At 36.7% G+C, this 20,095-nt stretch overlaps 2 protein-coding genes across 10 annotated transcripts in view; one reads left to right on the top strand and one right to left on the bottom strand.

The window, feature by feature from the left end:
* Window positions 1–12,104, top strand: part of LOC117168715 (protein DDI1 homolog 2) — a 130,053-nt gene extending 117,949 nt beyond the window's left edge. For 2 of the 5 annotated variants that reach the window (XM_033354430.1, XM_033354431.1), the window contains one exon: window positions 3,113–4,096. In XM_033354430.1, coding sequence (XP_033210321.1) covers window positions 3,113–3,330 — 218 coding nt within the window. In that variant the 3' untranslated portion in view covers window positions 3,331–4,096. Of the gene's footprint in view, window positions 1–3,112; window positions 4,097–10,840 lie in introns of those variants that run through there. The other 3 variants (XR_004466545.1, XR_004466544.1, XM_033354432.1) reach the window with 3 other exon arrangements.
* Window positions 12,105–17,853: 5,749 nt separating this feature from the next.
* The window catches only part of LOC117168834 (protein arginine N-methyltransferase 7), a 228,998-nt gene continuing 226,756 nt past the window's right edge, over window positions 17,854–20,095 (bottom strand). For 4 of the 5 annotated variants that reach the window (XM_033354683.1, XM_033354685.1, XM_033354686.1 and 1 more), the window contains exon 10: window positions 17,854–19,173. In XM_033354683.1, coding sequence (XP_033210574.1) covers window positions 18,906–19,173 — 268 coding nt within the window. In that variant the 3' untranslated portion in view covers window positions 17,854–18,905. Of the gene's footprint in view, window positions 19,174–19,266; window positions 19,517–20,095 lie in introns of all 5 variants that reach the window. The other variant, XR_004466560.1, reaches the window with a different exon arrangement.

Genomic DNA, 20,095 nt, shown 5'->3' on the forward strand with positions numbered 1-20,095 from the left:
GAGGGAGCTCTTCTTAATATTTTGACACCAAAATCATGTCGATACACCTTACCGACTGCGAGTAAAGCCACCCACGCTTTAACTTGACAGACTGTATTAGGCTGCGAGAGTTTATTTTCATCGATTTGACTTCGACTGATTAGGTCTCGAGAACTTATGTTTAGTGGAATCTTATCGTTTTACCCAAATATATTGCAAATGATCATCAATAGTCATTAGTGGAATTTTTGTTATTTCGCTTCTTTTTTCAATTGAGCAGGAAACGTCGCTGTCGTCTACCGAACCTTTGTCTAGCCATTCCTATTCTGGCATTGTAGTATGCTTATAACTGCGATATAAAGAACACATTTTTAGAAATTGATAAAGCAGGCGAGAAAGAATAATCAGGAAAAACTTTTAAAAGTAAACTGCTAGATTAGCGTTACATTTAAAGCACTTGAGTTCCATTCTTTAGAGTTGATAAATAAAGCTATTGCAGTATTGAGCGTCAAATAATGCAGTGGGCGACCCCCTCCCCTCCACCCTTTGGGGTAAACCGTGACGATGACTTTGACCGCTTCCCTCCCCTAGACACGTCAGGTAATTTATAGACTACCCCTTTCAGATATATTATCATTGTATTTCGGATATCAATCAAGTTTTTCTTATATAAGCATGGCGATTTTTTTCAAATTTCTTTTAAAAGAGACCACTTTTAATTGGCTTATCTAGTTCGAAATTTTATCAGGTCTCGATATCAACTAGATCTACAATTCATCTTAACTTTAAATGCCTCTAAAGTGACAATAAGTTATTACCACGCTGCTCCACGCCAGTCCGTCATATTTCATTTAAAATAACAATACGTAGTATAGGCTCTGCTTAAATTTTGTATAAACCCCGGATAGAGTCGGGACTCTATCCGGGTCTATTCGTGACTTTCAAGGGACACCAGGAAGTGTATTTATCCGGTTCTTATCTGCACCTGACCGGGATCTTTTCGGCATACTAATTCGTATCCGGGAACTATAGGGGACGCTTAGGAATTCTTTGAGGGTATTATCCGCTTTTATCCGTTATCTAATCAGCATACAATGTCGCATCTGGTCCTATCCGGGGCCTATACATAGTGCTTGAAAATTCTGTCCGGGTATAATCCGGCCCTAAGCGGAATCTTTTTAGTATTTATTATTTATTTATTCAAGCCTATCCAACACTATATGGAACGGTTGAGAACATTATCCGGGACTTATTCGGTGCCAGTCGAGATCTATTCGGTATACATTTTCCTATCCGGTAACTTGTTTAGGCCCGGATTTTTTTAAACTTTTTGAAGCGCTTGGAAAGATGGATCCGGATCCTATCCGGTCCTCGCCGGAATCTATTCAATACATCAGCTCCAAACAGATGTTGTAATGCAATAATGAATTTGCAGAAAAATTATGATTCTCTACATACAGGGCACTTTTGTGCCTCGGGCCTCTAGTAACTAAACGAAGTAGTTTTTCTGTAAAAAACTTGAACAACTTCTTAATTTTAGCACAACGCGATACCTCCGTAAAAAAAATGAAGTCACATTATCGTATGTCCTAGCAAAATACGCCCCAATACTTGAAAAATGCCCTTTTTGGATGTCTCCACGCACACGGCGCCAAGTTTAGATACACGTGTCTCCCTAAATGTTTTCGATGGTCACGGTAAACGAATCTTCCATCAACTTTTAATCATTTTTTAGGTCTTCTCACAATATTTAAAACAAAAGTCACAATACTCATATGTCGAAACTTCATAACAAAAAATTCCTAACTTTTTTTGCAAATTGAAAAAGTGTAACCTAAAATGTGCCGTATTTTTCTCAGTATTGGATACCGTACCTGATAAGAACTTTCATGTTTCATAATCAAAATCATTGAAAAGATAACAATTACGTGTAGCACATAGGTAATAAAAGAGCTTTTGTCAGAAAGATTTATTTATTTCTTTCGTTTTCAAAGCGTAAAAAATAATTTTGTATGGTTTTCGGATACCGTAACATCGGATACCATAACCTTCTTTTCGCTGTCAGACACGAAGCGGAGCTAATCGAAGCCCTTTTCCAAATAATTTTATTTAAAATCTACATAAATCGAGATTACAATTAGGATTTTAACTTAGAATAATAATCGTAAAACTAAAAAAAGTATTTCAAATTTGAAAAAAAAAACATTAAATTTTAGAAAAACTTAGTATTTTTTAAACAAAACTATTCTTCCCTGTCATGTTAGTACCCCCTCCCTTAAGGCCAATGAACCTAACCATTACGAAAAAAAAACAATTTCTGTTCAAATTGTGAATCTCCAAAATTTAAAAGATTTGTTACAAGAAAAAAATTTAAATTATAATAAGATTTTCCAGCATAAAAAAATCGAATGATTCTAGTTTTAGTAATATTATTTGCGAAAAGTCTGGGAGTAAAAACCAAAGCAGCTACTACAAATAATTTATTTAAAAATTCAAGTTAAAAGGAGTTTCTAGGAAATAAAACCATAGCAATAAATTTCCTATTAAAGCCCTCACCTACAACGCCCCAATTATACCCCTCCCCCAAACTACATTTTTCAGTATTATTGTTAATTTTCTGCCTTCTTTTTTAATAACAATAGTTACTAATTATTTAATAAATAATTTCTAATGACTTTTTAAACGATTGTTGTTTGTGAAAATGAATTAACTTATTCCAACATTTATTTTTGTACAAAAATGTACAAAATAATCATATTTTTCTAATGAAATGTACATATTTTTCTAATGCAAATGTAATAGTTCTTGATTGTTTGAAGTAATAAATTTATTTCAAAAACATTATTATGTGATCGATGCAAATTCTCCCAGGTGAATCGCGGATAGATCTGGACAGAAACCCTTTAAGCTTCCCAGGGAATCAAATTATGGTTCCATATCCCGGATAGGTCTAGTAAAATAAAAATTTGCAAATTATAATTAGTAATTAATTATTAATGCTTGGAATGTTTAAATACAACTTTTTTTACGTTATTTTAATCCCCGCCGAAAATGAAATGTTACACTGAAATGTTATAAGTGATAACTTACACACATAGAAAAGTACAATTATCACTATTGCTTTTTGTTCTAGGAGGTCAAGGCTCGATTAATCAAATGAATGCATGCACATCATCCAGCACTTCTGCATCAGAGTTAGTGCTTCCGCACGATCCCTTTACTGAATCAACTGTTACAGAAATAGTATCTTTAGGCTTTACTCGAACGCAAGTCTTAGTAGAACTGCGCAGATTAAATGGAGATAAAGCTCAAGCTACAGCAGCCCTTTTTGCGAAATCATTAAAATTCTGATTTTCAATATATTACTACGACGTCTATTTAAAATCTTGTTCGATGGGTTATATAAAAAATATATATCTGCAATACAAAGAGACTATTGATAGTTTCCTGACTTGCTTCTCTGTCCCTTCTCCGTGCTTTCTCCTCGCACACTCGTTTACCCCTAATCGAAGACGGTAAGAGAGGTGTTTGACAAGTGATAGGTTTGGGCGCTTTTTTCCTTCGTTGGTCATCCATAGTATAATGTAATTTGCATTAACACATACTCATGCTGTGTACTGAGCGCCTTGCCAGAATGTTTGCATTGTATTCAATATCCGATTATATAATAAGGCACAGGCTCGGCCAACTGTGTGAGAAATAATTGGCGATATTTAACGCCCTTTCTAATAATCAGCTCTAATAAGCCATAGTCCTGAAATTTGCCATTTCAGCCTACAGAGTTGACCGAACCTGGTGAAGCGATACTGGCTTGCACGAAATACACATAAGTGATATCTGTTCGTACTATTAATCCTAACGAAAAATATTACACATAAAGAAACACTGTATTCGTACTGTGTTCGTTTATTTCCAACATCCAAAGTTGCCTTCCGTAATTATAGAAGAACAAAATATTGCGCAATATAATGTTATGGCTTGATAATCCTGTGTGGAAACCGCGTTAAGTTTACATAATCTCATATATCGTCACGAACAAGGATTGTGAAATATTAAAAATTAAAACTTTTGAAAAAACTTTGAAATGATGAATAAATTATTCACTTTTCTCTGAAAACGTCTCTGGTTATTCACTGAACGAATCGAATTGTGATTTAATTTTCAGTTTTATATATATATATATATATGAAGTGATTGCTCTCTGTAATTCCTCTGCGATCTGAATATATAACATTAGTGTCCTCGTTCATACATACCTAGTAGTAGCTTGGTAAAAAGCTTTTGAAATATTTTTATTAATGTATGCCTCTTACCTGATTTATGATGTTGGAAGATGATAAGATGATATTTCCACAAAATAGCCAGGCTTGCCTTTTCAATAATCGAAGAGTTAAAGAAATAATTGCTGTTTTGACTACATTTTTAATAAATGTGACTCATGTAAAAAATATATTAAGTGATTTTGGGTATATAAAAACACAATCAATCATATTAGTCTTGAGAATGGCCTTCTTAGTGGTGAAAAATATATTTGTAAAAAATGATTTTTGGAAATAATGAATTTTCACGTACTAACACAATGTATCCTACACAAAATTCTACTTGACTGCAAGTTATAAAGAATAAAATGATTTGTAATATTCGTCGTTGTCTGTATGAATGTTGTAGCCACGCTAACTTGGGAAGGATTTATCCATTTGATTCACCCTTTGATGCCCTTTCTAGGGTCTCAATGTGAAGGTTAAGTTGGTTAACCAGATACTTCAGAACAAAATAAAATTTAGAGCATTTTTAAAATTAGAAAATTTAATTTTTTACAGAATTTTACAATTAAAAAAAACTGCTTCATGAATAAAGGACTTGCAAATTATCCTAATGGTATTTTTATTCCTGACAAAAATTAATAAACTTACATACTTTTAGAAATTTCGAAATATAGCTTTTATAACGAAGTATAACAGTATTTAAATTTAAAACTTGTAACGGATCAAGATCATTTGAAGGTCAACTCCGTTTATTTCAGAGATATCATCTTTTTGAGCTCAAATTCTGAAAGAGCGGGAAATTTTACGTAGATAGATAAACGTTTATTTCTCGGCCTGCTGGCCATAAAAAAATTGACTTGCTTACACTTCCATTTTTTACAGAGTTTTCTTACAACTAGGTCTTACAAAGTACTATCCATCCACAGCTTATAACGAATCCGCTTATTCCCATAGCCTAACCTTGGTCGCTGCACCTCGCCTCGCACGCATTTGGCTCTTTTGTCGCTATGCCTCGCATTACCAGCCTCTGTCTCCGCGACTAACACCTAATACTTAACTACTATTTACAATATTTGCATTTCCCTTACATCTAATTCCTCTCTTATTTACAAATCTTTCCTTCTCCATTCCTCTTCCTCTTCTTATCTATCTTACCCAACACCCCCTTCACCCATGCTACTGCCCTTTTGTCACCCCTTTCATACAACAATACCTCCATGCTTATCCCCCTCCTTTCCACCTCTTCACATTCCTCCAACCAATGCTCCAATTTTGCATCCCCCTTCTCGCACAATTCACACATTCTCTTCTCTCTAGAAAGCCAGAACCTATTATAATTCTCCATGCAACCGCACCTCATTCTTGCTATAAGTTCCAGACTCTCTTGCTCTCCTTTCTTACACAAATATTGCGCTCTCCCCCTTGTCCTAATCCACACATAGTTTCCGTTATAACTTGATTCTCTTATTCTCTCCTCTCCTTCTGCCTTCTCTTTCTTCATGCCATTCTTTTAAACCAACTCATATACCTTCCTTGTGCATTCTACTAACTTCATCTATCTGCAATGCATTCGTTCTAAAATACCTTTCCCTTTCCACCTCCATCTTTGCACCACTACGTCTGTTCTCTTTCTCCCACCAACACTCCCTAACCAATTAACTTCCCCCCTCTTTCACAAATTTCTCCTCATATTTACACACTCGAATCCCTGTTATAATCCCTAAACTCGTTCTTGCTGTCTCCCTCCTGACAATATAGTTCGGCGTATTCTTTGCCAACCCCAGTATCCACTTTACATACCTCTCCTGTACCCTATTTACCTCCTCACTTACCTTCCAACCCCACACCTCCACTCCGTAAAATAAGACACTCATCACTAGCGAATCAAACAATTTCATTCTCCTTTCAAAATCATCTGCAAACAATCTCTTCCCCAGCCCCCGCACCTGCCTCATCACTACATTTTCCCTTCTCAATCTCTCTTTTATATGACCATCCTCTCCCCCATTTCTTCGAAACAGGAAGCCCAGATACACAAACTCTTTCACCTCCTGTACCGCTGTTCCCTTCCGCTTCCACTCCCCTCCCCCATCTCTCCCACCTCCTTTACTGAACACCATAACCTTCGACTTGTCCGCATTTAACTCTAACCTATTCTTGTCCAAGTATCGCCTCAACCTCTTCATCATCTCCTTTAGAGCATCTTCGCTCTTTGCCAATAGCACTATGGTCATCTGCATATGCGAGTGCTTGTCATGGTTTGCTCATGTCGAGATAAAGATTATTACAAAATACGTTTTCGGGTGTGCTGTTCACGATTCCGTAGCCCCTATGGCCCCTATACGTCAGGATCATGTGCAGCACATCCAAAAATGTATTTTTAAGGATCATTACCTTAATATGAGCAAACCATAACAAGCTATTAGGTTCAGAAGTTCTAAAAATTGTTTTTGACCTTAATGTGACCTCTAGTGGTCACTTTTTCAGAATCTGAGCTCAAAAAGATGACGTTGCTCAAATTAAGGAAGTTGATCTTTAAATGACCTTGATTCTGGCGTATTTTATGAACATGTATGCCTGAAGGACATAACGATCATTATCACAAAAGTAGGGATAACTTAAAGTTGCGAGAAATATGAAGAGAAAAAGATTTTGCGTACATAATATTAAAATTATTACACTAAATTACCAATGCCGGTATTGCTCAAACTCAAAAGAGCAAAATTCTACAGCTCAAATAACCTGAAATGAACACTCGCGACATTACTCTAACTGAAAAGAACATATTGAAAATATCTGGAGGTAACGCAGGAACTAAGAATCTGTATTGCTAACGCTTACCTCGAGTCGTTAGGGCTTCCTCCTTTGCTTCAAACCTCCTAATGCAAGCCTGGCAGAGTTAAGACCATGTGATGAGTGGGCCACACCACCAAATTCCTACTTTACCGCCACTTTTATTATTTCCTAGCTTATTATCACACGAAACGCCACATCGTGTTGTAAATTTGGGATAATACACAAGAAGCACTAAGAATAATGGGTCTGGTCCTAAATGTGAATAATTATAAAAAAAAGTTTTTTGTTGTTGTTAGGGTCAAAACTTTTCAATACGTACGTCGATGGCTAACAATACACTCACGTCAATTTCGCCCTCTCTACCCTTTCCACTTCTCTCCATCCCACCAGAATCTAATGCCGTCCGGTGCTTGCCAAGATGTCTGCCTCCGTGTGTTTTGACCGGTGCCGAGTAGATTATGGCCCGTTACATATGTGATTATAATAATATAAAATAGACGGGCGGTAGCATGAGAATGAGTCCTATAGCGTGAAGTATTCTGAGGAGCGAGGTAGCGAGGAATACACCCGCAAATAGGGTGAGAGGGGGGGGGGGTGTCAATTGAATTAACGTTACGTACTTGAATAACATTTAGTATGTTTCCGAATGACAAATTTAAACAAAGTTTGCAAATTTTGCGAAAGATGGCCCTTTAACGGTGTAGTGCAATAATAACTTAAAGAGTTTCAGAATCATTTTCATACATCAGACTTCACACTGATTTTCTATTCCACTCTTTCCCTTTCATAAAATCATTCCTCATTTGTATAGTTTTTCCCTCTAACTTGAACTCAATCAATAGAACCCGTGGAAAATACAACTATTCTTGGTTAAAAGTTAATTCTCTTTTTTTGAAAAGTCTCCCAGTATAGTTTCATTTCGGAATGCATATTTTTGGTTAAAAACTTAATTATTAGGTTTAATATATCACTATATTGATGAAAACTCAACTATTTTTGCAAAGGTCATCTTTTTAAAAGATTTACTTACGTTGAAAGGTTTACTATTGGGTTGAGTCTACTATTTTGTTTAAAATTATTATTTTGCTTTTCAAAATTCATCACATTAGTTGTATAATTAATCTCTTTAATTTTGTTTAGGCTTAAGATTCATAATTATCATTGAAAATTCAACTATTTAGTTGTAAATTATGGTTTTTGTCTAAATTACATGTTTTCGGATTGAAAATTTTACTGCTTTAGAAAGTTCGTATTTTTTGCCCAAATATTCAATAATTTGGTAGAAAATTCATCTATTCTAGTAGGCCCAATGGAAATAGTTCAAAATGAATCAACCCACTACACAGGCCAGGTGGACTTAATCATTAGTTGAAAATACGTCAAAAATAGGAAGCAGGATATGAGTCAAGACTGCCAACGACGCCCCGGAAGCGCCTTATAATTTTCATCGTAAAAAACTATGAAAATCACGTCACAGTCAAAATTACATTGGACAAGGTTTAATGGTGTAACTGAAACTAATTTCGTGATTAATCAATTCTATATTTGCACCGACTGTACTATAATAGTAGCGAAACATGTAACGAAATAATTTTCAAAGAATGTAGTGCAGAAAAGTGTATCAAGTTAAAGTAAGAGACAGCGTGCCCGGAGGCAGACCGCGGAAAGAATGGTTAGAATGCGTGAATGAGACACTAGTTAGAGGAGACATAAGAAGCCGCATGTATTTAATGAAAAGAGTATCAGGAGAATGAAGGACGCCTGAAACAAAAGACCTTGGGTACTAATGGACCCAAGTGGGGAACCACACATGACAACTTTGTGAGGATCTTCACTTGCGGTGATTGCTTGAAAGATTGATCAGCAAGCTGCGTCGGAGCAGTGTTTCGGAACGAACGTGTTATTTAAATAAAGAACACGAACATTATAGATCAATCTAAAAATTCTATAACCCCTTCATTAGCGATAACTCACGTCTACCATGAAAGGGAAATTTCTTAATGGTGTAAAAAAAAATCACAGAAGATAATTCATAGAGACATTAATTATGTGACCAGTCATAGGGGTGCCTTCCCGCGCCCCACGAGAGGTTGGAAAGGGTTAGAGGTGTGACGAACATTATTTACGTGAACAGCCACAGGGCTGCCTTTCTGAGCCCCTCGATAAAGATGAAAAGTGATAGGGGTTTGACTAACATTATTTCTGTGACCTGTGACAGCGGTGCCTACCCGTCCCCAGGACATGATGGAATGGGGTAGGAGTTTCACGAACGATATTTCTGTTATCAGTTGAAAGGATGCTTTCCCCACCGCCACGAGCTGTCGAAGAGGATTAGGGGTTTAAAAAACATTATATATGTGACTTTTCAAAGGGGTACGAACCATTGAAAAGAGTTAGGGGTTTGACCTCCAACTGGACAGAGAACAAGGAAAGGGTTATGTAAGCAGTCCTAAAGGTCCCTTCTGCTCTCTACACAAGAAGTTAATAAGTGGTAGAACTTAAACCAACACTATTTCTGGGACCAATAATAGAGGTGAGGTGTTTATAAGCGGCCACAGAAGTACATCTCCCATACCATGACGTGGGAAAAGGTTAGGGGTGCGACGAACATTATTTATGTGAACAGACATAAGGTTCAGCACACCCCTAGTTCCTTGCTAACGTCTCGTCATGGGTGGGAAGGAATCCCTGTAACCGGTTACCAAAATTTCTGCACACATCTAACGCTTTCCAAATTCTCGGGGGGGGGGGGGGGGGGGGGGGGGGGGGGTGTATTGCATCCCTATGATTTGTCACATAATTAACACTGGTCAAACTCCTACATCTTATCAACGTCTCGTACGAGACAGAAAAATACCCTTATCATTAGTCACAGTCATAATGTTTGTACCACCGCTAACCCTTTTCACCGTCTGATGGGGGGAGGGCACCCCAGTCACTGGTCAAATAAATAATGTTTTTTAAATTCTTACCGCTTTTAAACCTCTCATGAGGGCTGGCAGGTCTTCCCTGCGACTGCTCACAGAAATAATTTTCAGCACGCCCTTAACGCCTTCCTTGCCAGAGAGAAATCGACCACTTTGCATCTGCAATTTTGAATTTGAAAATTTCGAGTTCAGATTCGTAATTAGCGACCTCAAAAATCCCGTAGTACGAATTTTCATTTAAATCGAGTAAAATTTTTGATCTTGGTCCGCCATATTGGCGCCACCATTTCCAATTTTTTAATTTTGATTTTAGATGCAGCGAGCCCAAAAACTTATTTCTAACTAACTAACTTTATCTCATGACTGTTGCCTCATATCGCCCCAAATGTTACCTGTATCCCACTTCATTACATCCCACACAGCCCCTGAAGACACCCCTTTTTCTCCCTTAACATCCCCCAAGACTACGAGAACCACCTTGCCCCCTTGAAGGCCCAAACTCCTGACCACAAACTCCACCGATCTAACCTCACTTTCTCTATTCTACCAAATCCCACCGCAAAACATTTTCACTACTACTCAAACTAATGAAGTATAAAAAAAATGTGAGGAGGTCTTAGAGTAATTTTTGTAAATATTTACTTACACCGTACAAAATTTGAGGCACATGAAGCTGTGTAACTATAAAGTTGATATTTTTTAGAAAAAAACTATTGGTCGCTTGCAATGCAGCATCCATTCTGAGTTTTTAAAATATGGCAGCAGATTCATTTTCAGCAATACCAAAACCTTCGGCGTACCAAGTTTCATTATCTTTTATTGTAATTCGACACCATTATTGAAAAATAAACCTCTGTCGCCTCGACTTTACAGCATCCAATGATCAGACGAAATAAGAGCGCACTGAGAGCTTAAGATTACAGGAAAGCATTGAAGAATTGTCCTATATCACTCAAATGAGCCTTCGGTCGATTGGAAAGTTGGATGCAGCAAAAGCCGTTCAAGATGTCGCTTTAGGAACTTCTACAAAAGCTAAGAAATATAGGAAATCGTTAGAATCTATTTTTGAAATCACTTTCTTTTCTGATGCGATTGTTTTAATCATTAAAGAGCATAAATAATCGAGATCACAGTAACAGGCTCTCCGAAATATTAGTAAGGATAATAATTGTAATTTGTATTAGCCGTATAAATCTGTATACAAAGCTATACTTGAATGCTGCCCATCGAAATCATACGCAATTATAACTGAAACTAAAACAAAAGTTAAACTCCAGACTTTCATTGATTATACCACTGATCGCATTCTGTCGACTCAAATGAAGTTTATGCAGACTTTACCGTAAAAAAAACATTTAAAAACATAATTTTTATTTGCAAATGCGGGTGTGACAGCACCTTAGGTCAGAGAAGATATAAGCATAAATGAATTGATGATTATGGTGGGAAATTTCACTATGCGAATGTTTTCTCCACATCTCTTGTACCAGTACACCTTATATTAATTTATAAAATAACAAATGCTTCAACTGTGTTATGAAACGAAATCTTAATCCCTTCTTTTTTTGTAAAAATACTGAATTAAGAGTGAGGGAAGTTCATAACATTAATTAGCAAGTTGATAAGTTGGTCCCTTGTTGTAACCATGATATATGAATAAAGTGCGTAATGCAATGACAGGCCTGCCATAATAAAGATAAAGAAAAGATAAATACGCGTATAAAGATATTTCTGCATTTAGAACAGGAGTTCATAAGGCTTTGATCAAAAGATTCCACGTTATATTGCAAGCGATTTCAATTGATTATAAAATTAATTTAATAAACTTTAAAGATTAGGCTTTGCAGACATTTTGCGACTTTTCCAGTTATATCCATGGGATTATGTGCGAACATCTGTACATAAACTTCTTATTAATTGGACACAAATAATAACTTCTTCATTATGTAATAAATATGTCAAATGGCTCAGAGAAGATTTTATCCGAAAGTATTCACGTGTGCCTGATATCGAAATGAAGCAGACATCTTCTCGTAACACTAGCGAGTATTTAGACATTAAATCCATATCTTCTAGTGACGAAAATTGACACCTGTATGTTTTCTATGTATATATTACATTAAAGTATTTGATTAAATAATTTGTTTTCAAATTTTTCACTTCAGATTCGTAATCAGCGACCTCTAAAATCTCCTTGTACTAATTTTGAAAAAAAGATTTTTTGGCACACTCATCCGTCATAATGGATCTGTTATTTTGTTTTAAAATTTGCTGACTTCAGATTCGTAATCAGCGACCTAAAAAACCTCCTTATAATAATTTTAAAAATAATTAAAAAAACTTATTTAGCATACTCGTCCGCCATACTGGATCCGCTATTTTGTTTTTGAATTTCTTACATTAAATTTGTAATCTTTTTTATTCATAATGTTCCCCTAAGGACTTACATGACATTCATTTCCTATAATACCTCCATGTATTTTATGCAAACTTACCCGTACTATTTACAGTTATTTACAAATATTTACAGAGATTCTTATATCTATCTCCTTATTTCTAGTTTTTACCGTAGCGCAACTTGAGACGTGTTAGCGAACTAGTGAACGAGCGATCGGAAGAGAGAGAGAGGGGGAGAGAGCGAGAAAGTAACCGCATCTTAAACTACTTATGCTATTACATAGATATTACTTTCAATTTTTTATACTTCTATTCTAAGTGATTTCTGTTTCCTTTTTCATTCAAGTTTCCTATGTCTACATTTTTCCATTTTTTCACGTGCATTCTTTCATACTCTCTCATTAGCACCTCTAGCTATGTCTGGCCTCGAGTGTGCAACAGAAACAATTTTCAAGAATATAAAGTTCCAGTAAATGCGGCACTTCCCAATCTCGACAATTGACTCGATTTCCCTAGGAGCATTTAGAGGAGCGATATTAAGGTTAATGCCGTAAGTGACAGATATGGTAATAAAGCACTCTTAGTGCCGCATTGTGCCTTTGAATGTAGGTCGTTCCCGCGTGAGTTGGACAACTAGATAGTATGCGAGCTAAATGCTCGGGGTGTGCATGGCACGCCCTGCAGCTATCATCAGGAATGTCTTGGCTCAAAATGTGGCGACGGTATGTTAAGGTGGAAATGACACCGTTTTGGCATGCCAAAATGAAACCCTCCGTACCAGACTTCATTCCGGGCGATTCAAGGCAAGCAAACTTTAGCTCACACGACATTGACTGATCCTCCACAATTCTGCGGTAGATACCGTGCATCCTCTTATCGAGAAGCTGTTCACGAAAGTTTTTCTCTTGTGCTTTCTTAATCCGGGCTTTCAGGAGTGAGTACTCGAGATAGATAAGATTTGATGCATTTTGCTCACCCCTAATACTGAAGTCAAGTCCGAGCGTTTCAGCAGCCTCCTCCGCTGCTTTGTACAGAAACGCTCCTTTGCCCACTTCTTCGTGATTCCTGACCGTTTTAAGAAGAGGGTCTCTTCCATTTGCAACTCTATGTGCTGTACCCAAAATAATCCTGTTGTGAATACATTCAAGACTCAATATTCCGCGACCACCTTGACGGCGTGAGATGTACAGCCGCGGAACGGACGACTGAAAATGCAAGCTTTTGTTTATGTGCATAACCTTTCTTGACCCGATATCAAGGGATCTGAACATATTCTTCGTCCATAGAACTACTCCTAATGAATAGAGTACTACCGGGACGGCAAGCATGTTCGATGCAGATACTTTGTTTCTCGCCTACAGTTCGGAAGACCAAATCTGTCGGATGAGACGTTTATATCTGCTACGGAGAGTATCCTTTATAGATGTCACATCCTGAATGCGGCTCTGTGGCACGCCCAGGTATGTATAAGTCTCTCCAGCGCAAAGGTGGCGTATAGGGCTTCTATCAACGAGCTCAGGATCTTCAGGGATGCCATTAAGTTTTCCTCGCTTCAAATAAACCTTGGCGCATTTGTCTAACCCAAATTCCATTCTAATTTCCTTAGTACATCGTTCCACAATCACTAGAGCTAGATGTAGTTGCTCTTTGTTTTTAGCATATATCTTAAGATCGTCCATGTAAAATACATGAATATATGTTAATATATGAATACATTTTACCTCGGCGGTAAAAGTCCTGCCAGATGTGATGTAGTCAATCACACACTGAATGCGAGACGCGTACTGTCTTGCCAAGCCTATCTTTATGGCAAGTTGATGCATTCGTCTTTTGGTCTTATGATCAACCGTTGATTTAGTTTTACGGTTCGCATCGGCCAAAGCTCTCGCTGCATTATACACAAAATAATTGATAGCCCAGAGGTCAGATTCTCCGGAAAAATGTCCACGAAGCTCGTCATCCATTTCAGCCAGATCTTGAGGCTTGAGAGAAACCTTGGTGTTGATGTTTCTCCGGGTCGTAAAGCATCACTCTTCCTCTATTGGATGCCTGCCGGCGCTTAGTCTTCGTGTCGCCTCTCCTTCTCTGTTGCCGGCTTGTTCTAGCTGTGGTAGAGTAGGCGTTCCGCTTACATAGCCCCTTTTTCGGAGTAGTTCAGCATGGCTTCGCAGAAGTTGCTACGAAAAGTGCGATCGACCATGTTCGTTATCGAATTTTCGGCACCAGCTGACAAAAACATCATAACCAATGAGAATGAAAAGAAAGACAGGAATCGATACCTTATAAGGGAGTTGCAACGATTGTACCCGGAATATTCTGTTAAACTAGTCGTCCTTATCATCGGCGCTCTTGGAGGTGCCAACTTTCACTTGCTAATGGCCTAAAAAGCATCTCTGCGTGTCAACAATATGCTAAAACACTTGCGGGAAAAATTCAGAAGGCGGTTGTCCTTGGGCCGCTCCGTGTTCTTATTCAGTATCTTATCTTTGGATTTTCTTTCTCGCTCTCCATCCCATTCTCTTCCTCCTCTATCTCCTGTTCTCGCACAAAAATCTCCTATTATAAAGCTAATCTCTTGATTATTTTCTTCAATACATTCTCTCAAACCCTCTGATTTCTCCTGCACATCACCGTTCTCATACACTCGTTCGTTCATACACTACATTCGTTCCTTGCTCCCATCACTATTCCTCCCATTGAACTGCCTTTTTTATTCTTTCTCTTTGCATGTTGAAGCTGTCATTTATAACTTGTTCGTAATCTTTCCTTTACTCTTACCCATCCCTTTTCATCTAGTCACGTCTCCATCATCACTACTACATCCCATTGTGTCAAATTTCTCATAAACTCCTTATGCTTTCATTTCAAGCTTACTATATTCCAGTAGCATATCCTCCAATCTTTTCTACTTTCGTCTCTCGTCTCTTTTTGTTTCCTGTTTCTTCTGCTTTTCTTCATATATTCCCATTACTGATAACATCATTTTTCACATGTCACTCAACTGTGAATTTTCTTTCTACGTTCAACTTTTTCTTAGTCTTCTCCCTCTTCTCTCTCCCCCGCTCCCATTTATTCTTTTCCCGGTGGCGTTCTGTACATTTTATGATTTTTAAGGATCGATGCTGTTGCTACTTTGTTCGCACTACTTTCTCCCTCCGCCCTATCCCTTTTCCTATTTACAAACTTCTCGATTGATCCAAAACTCTCTCCAAAACTGTTTTTCTGTACTTTCCCCTTTTTCAATCATGCTTCGGTTTACCGAAAACTTTCTCGCCTGAGTTCCCACTATCCATCAAACTGATGTAACTTGCGCAACCCCTTTGGCAACTCTACTACCCCAGCCTACTACCCAGAGATGCCAGATGGTGGATGAATTTTACCCCCACCATATCTACCGTTTGGGAGCCGCAAAACAGAAGGTGCATTATTACCACTGTGAGTTCGTGTCTAAGCCGAAAATGCACGATTGGACTTCGGTTTTCTGCTGTACGATGATTGCCGATCTGAAAGCTTCGGAAGACTTCGGTGGTCTTCTATTTATATCTCGATCCCCATTTGAAAGAAATGGAAGAAATTGGAGAATTTAATTTTTCCGCGTGATTCTTCATTTCAAGCATGAGTCGATTTTGGGGTTATGTTTTTCAGGTGTATATAGAATGAATATTATTACTATTATGTATATTATTAATGTTAATATTATAATTATAAAATATAACATTAATTTCAATTAGTATTTGACTAACTTCTAATAGATATATTTAAACTTTCAACAAAAAACAATGAGTTTTCTGCAAAAAAAAATTTGAATAAATACAAATTTTTTTTTTTAAATTTGTCAAATTTGTTTTGAACAAAAAGTTAAATTTTTATCCAAAAGGCTGCATTTTATATGAAAAAAGGCATTTTTAATAAAATACTTGAACTTTGCGCAAAAGAAATTTATTTTCCACCAAGTCTAATTTTCTATACAAAAATTAATGTTTAATCGTAGTTAAATTTTCGACAAAAAAAGATTGGTTATTTGGGCCTCAGATTCGAATTCAGCGACCCAAAAGACATGTAAATATGTTGGTAAGTCCACCGGGCGATAAAATATATTTTTTTTTGTCTAAAAATATACCTGAAAAAATCCCTGTTTTTGTCGATTTTACGTTCTATTTTTTCGTTTTTTAGAAAACTAGAGCCCACTTGGTTATTTGGACACCGGATTCGAATTCAGCGACCCCCAAAACATGTACGAGGTGTATTCAAAAAATAAGGTGACTTTATGGTTTTCTCAAAAAATATTGATTTATTCCTAAATATTTATGTTGTCCCCTTCAAAGTAATCCCCCTCAGATATAATACACTTGTGCCAACGCTTTTTCCAATCATCGAAGCACTTCTGATAATCATTTTGTGGTATAGCCTTGAGTTCTTTCAGCGAAGCAGTTTTTATCTCCTCAATCGTTGAAAAACGATGTCCTTTCATGGGTCTCTTCAGTTTTGGGAAAAGAAAAAAGTCACTGGGGGCCAAATCCGGTGAATATGGAGGCTGAGGCATGATTGCGGTGTATTATTGACTTCATTCAACATCTCCTGAGCGATGGTCATGCGATGGATCTTTTGATCAAAATTAAGCAGTTTTGGAACAAATTTCGCTGACACACGTCTCATGCGCAAAACGTCCGAAAAGATAGCATGGAATGAGCCAACCGATATGCCAACATCTTCAGCAACTTCTTTGATGGAAATTCGGCGATTTTTCAACACCATTTCTTCCACTGCTTGAACGTTTTCATCTGTTGTTGACGTGCTGGTACTTTTACGCCTCTGCCAGAAAAACAACACGAGCTATATAGTCAAAACTGTGAACATATGATCGTGACTAGTGTACCAACACAAAAAAAACAACAAATTTAAAACTTGAATGTACGTAGCCCGCGAAAATTAAAAAGTCACCTTACTTTTTGAACACGCCTCGTAGATATGCTAGTGTAGTCTGTCGGACAGACCACTTTTTTTATGTGCCGGTGTAATTAAATTCACTAATAATTTTCGAATGCAAATTTATTAAAAAACGATAATTGTTTAAATAATTCCATGATTCAATTAACGGATCGCCCATTTAAATCTCTTAACACTATTGAAAAGAAATACTTACATAATATTATACTCAAGAAAAACAAACATGTCTGTAAAAAATTATTCATTTAAAAACTTTAAATGTTTCAAAAAAAAATTAGCTAAATAATCTGTTAAAATTGTCGTTCACATATGTTCAAAAAATTAACTTAAAAATTGAGGTGCACTTCAAAAATTATAATTACTAAGCTACAAAAGAAATATAAGTTTCGTTAATTACCTTTGAAAACTATATTATAAATATATTAACTAGATAATACCCTGATTTTTAATTATTATTGTGAATTAAGTGTTTTTGTTATTATTCGCAGTAAAAACCTATTACTCGTACCTCATTTTTTTATGTTTTATTGACGCTTCTTTGCTATTTGTCCGTTTTGCGTGTTCTTTAACGATCAGTTTCAATATGTTCATTGTTGGACATTTTTGCGATGGACAATGGGACATTTTATTCTAAACAACTTATGCTTTCCTGCGCATCACAGAATTGAATTAAAAATATTATTCTCGACGAAATAAATAAGGAAAAGATCATATTTTTGGGCTTATTAAATATTTGTGTACTATAAGCAAACTGATTATAAAAAACACCAGTTCTTCAAGTTGGGCATTCACTTGTTTTGAAAACTCCAAAGTCATTTGCGAAACGCCACATAAAGTAACGAAGGTCGATAACCGGAGCGCTCCAGCGGAAGCGTGTGTTGACTTTAACTCGCTGGCATTTGCACAGTTTTTGACCGATTTTCTTCAAATTTTTAGGAAAAGTGTCTCAAAGTCTAGTAAACATTTATCTCGCGATATGTGGTTTCAAATAAAATTTCTTCGATGACCTCCCCACCGGTCGAAGTTGGCGAAACGTGGTTTTCGTTCGGAATTAATTTGTTATTAAAAAAGCTAACACATTATTTTTTTTGAACAAAGTGCGTTGATTGTAATCCCCGCTTACATATTAAGAATACACCATACAAATTTTAAGCATTTTTTTCAACAAACAGCCGAATAATCGTGAGTTATGTTTCATACAACATGGATTTTTAATCGGAAAATTTTCTAAGTTTTTATTGTATATCTTGAGCAACAATTGTCAAATGAAAAAGTTTCATTAGAAAAATTTATCGTTCGCACCAAACTAAATACGATGGTATATTTTATTTTATGTTTTGGCCACTTTTTTTAATCTACAGATTTTCCCAAGTTGACAATACTTCTTCGCGGTTCCGAGCGCTTGTCGAGTTGTTGCATCCGTCACCTCAATTATTCAGATTTAGGACTCTCTTTAACTTTCTTAATTTGTTAGAAAAAACTCTGGTGCGGAGGAATTCTAAAAGCAAAGGAGTCTCTTTTGGAAGTTTTTCGAGTGGTTTTTTTTCAATAAATATTTAAAGTACTAAGACGTTTCCTTTTTATTAAAAATGTTTTAAACCGAATGTTCTTTAGGTGCATCCATAATGCAAAAATCGAACTTCATGAGTCCTTCCTTTGGAGTGAAGTCGAAAGTCCAGCAAAGCTTGTCCACGGATTTGATGCGTTTAGCGCTTTCAAGTAAATAAACACCTTGCTTCGTATATGGGTCCCAAATCACTGAAGCTCCTGCTTGCACCGGTTGAAGTGGCCCTGAACAGATACTTATATCCTCATCAAGTTTCCAGTCCATCCACAGGGCTATGCCATTACACAATCCATCCCTTAAATGAAACACATAACATTATTGTTTGTGAACAGGCATCAATTTATATGATTACATAACAAATTTAATAGCGCCTCTCGAGTTCTCTTACGTAAGGCGCAACGAAAAGCAGCAAAAATCTCATAGCAGTACGACAATCAATCGAGTAGTTCTCATAATCGGTAAACAAAAGCTCATAAAGGACAATGTTACAAATCGATCGATTTTCTTCGCGCTCCGGGAGGTTTTCTAGTTACCATACTGGTTTCAGGTGACTCTGGTGTTGTGAAACTCGGAAACTATTAGTGGTATCAAGATCTGCTTCGCGCCGGAATTGAGTGCTAATGAAGTGCTAATATATTCTGCAAAAGATAAATATTGTGTCCGGTAATTTTGAACACAAACATGTAGTAATGCTAGCTACAGGTGACTCTGATGTTGTGAAACTCGGAAACTATTAGTGACATCAAGATCTGCTTTGCACCGGTATTTAGTGCTAATTAAGTTCTCTGGACTTGTGCTATACAAAAAAACCGGGCACTTTTTTAAAAAAAAACGTGTAGTAATGCTGGCTTCAGGTGACTTTGGTGTTGTGATACTCGGAAAATATGAGTGTTATCAAGATCTGCTTTGCGCCGGAATTTAGTGCTAATGAAGTGCTAATATATTCTGCAAAAAATAAATTTTGTGTCCGGTAATTTTGAACAAAAACATGTAGTAATGCTAGCTTCAGGTGACTTTGATGTTGTGAAACTCTGAAACTATTAGTGATATCAAGATCAGCTTTGCGCAGGAATTTAGTGCTAATTAAGTGCTCTGGATTTATGCCTTGCAAAAACTCCGGGCTCTTTTTTTTTACCAAAAACGTGAAGTAATGCTGGCTTCAGGTGACTCTCGTATGCGAAACTCGGAAACTATTATTGATATAAAGATCTGCTTCG

This window comes from Belonocnema kinseyi, chromosome 3 (genome assembly GCF_010883055.1).
Source record: "Belonocnema kinseyi isolate 2016_QV_RU_SX_M_011 chromosome 3, B_treatae_v1, whole genome shotgun sequence".
Lineage (NCBI taxonomy): Eukaryota > Metazoa > Arthropoda > Insecta > Hymenoptera > Cynipidae > Belonocnema > Belonocnema kinseyi.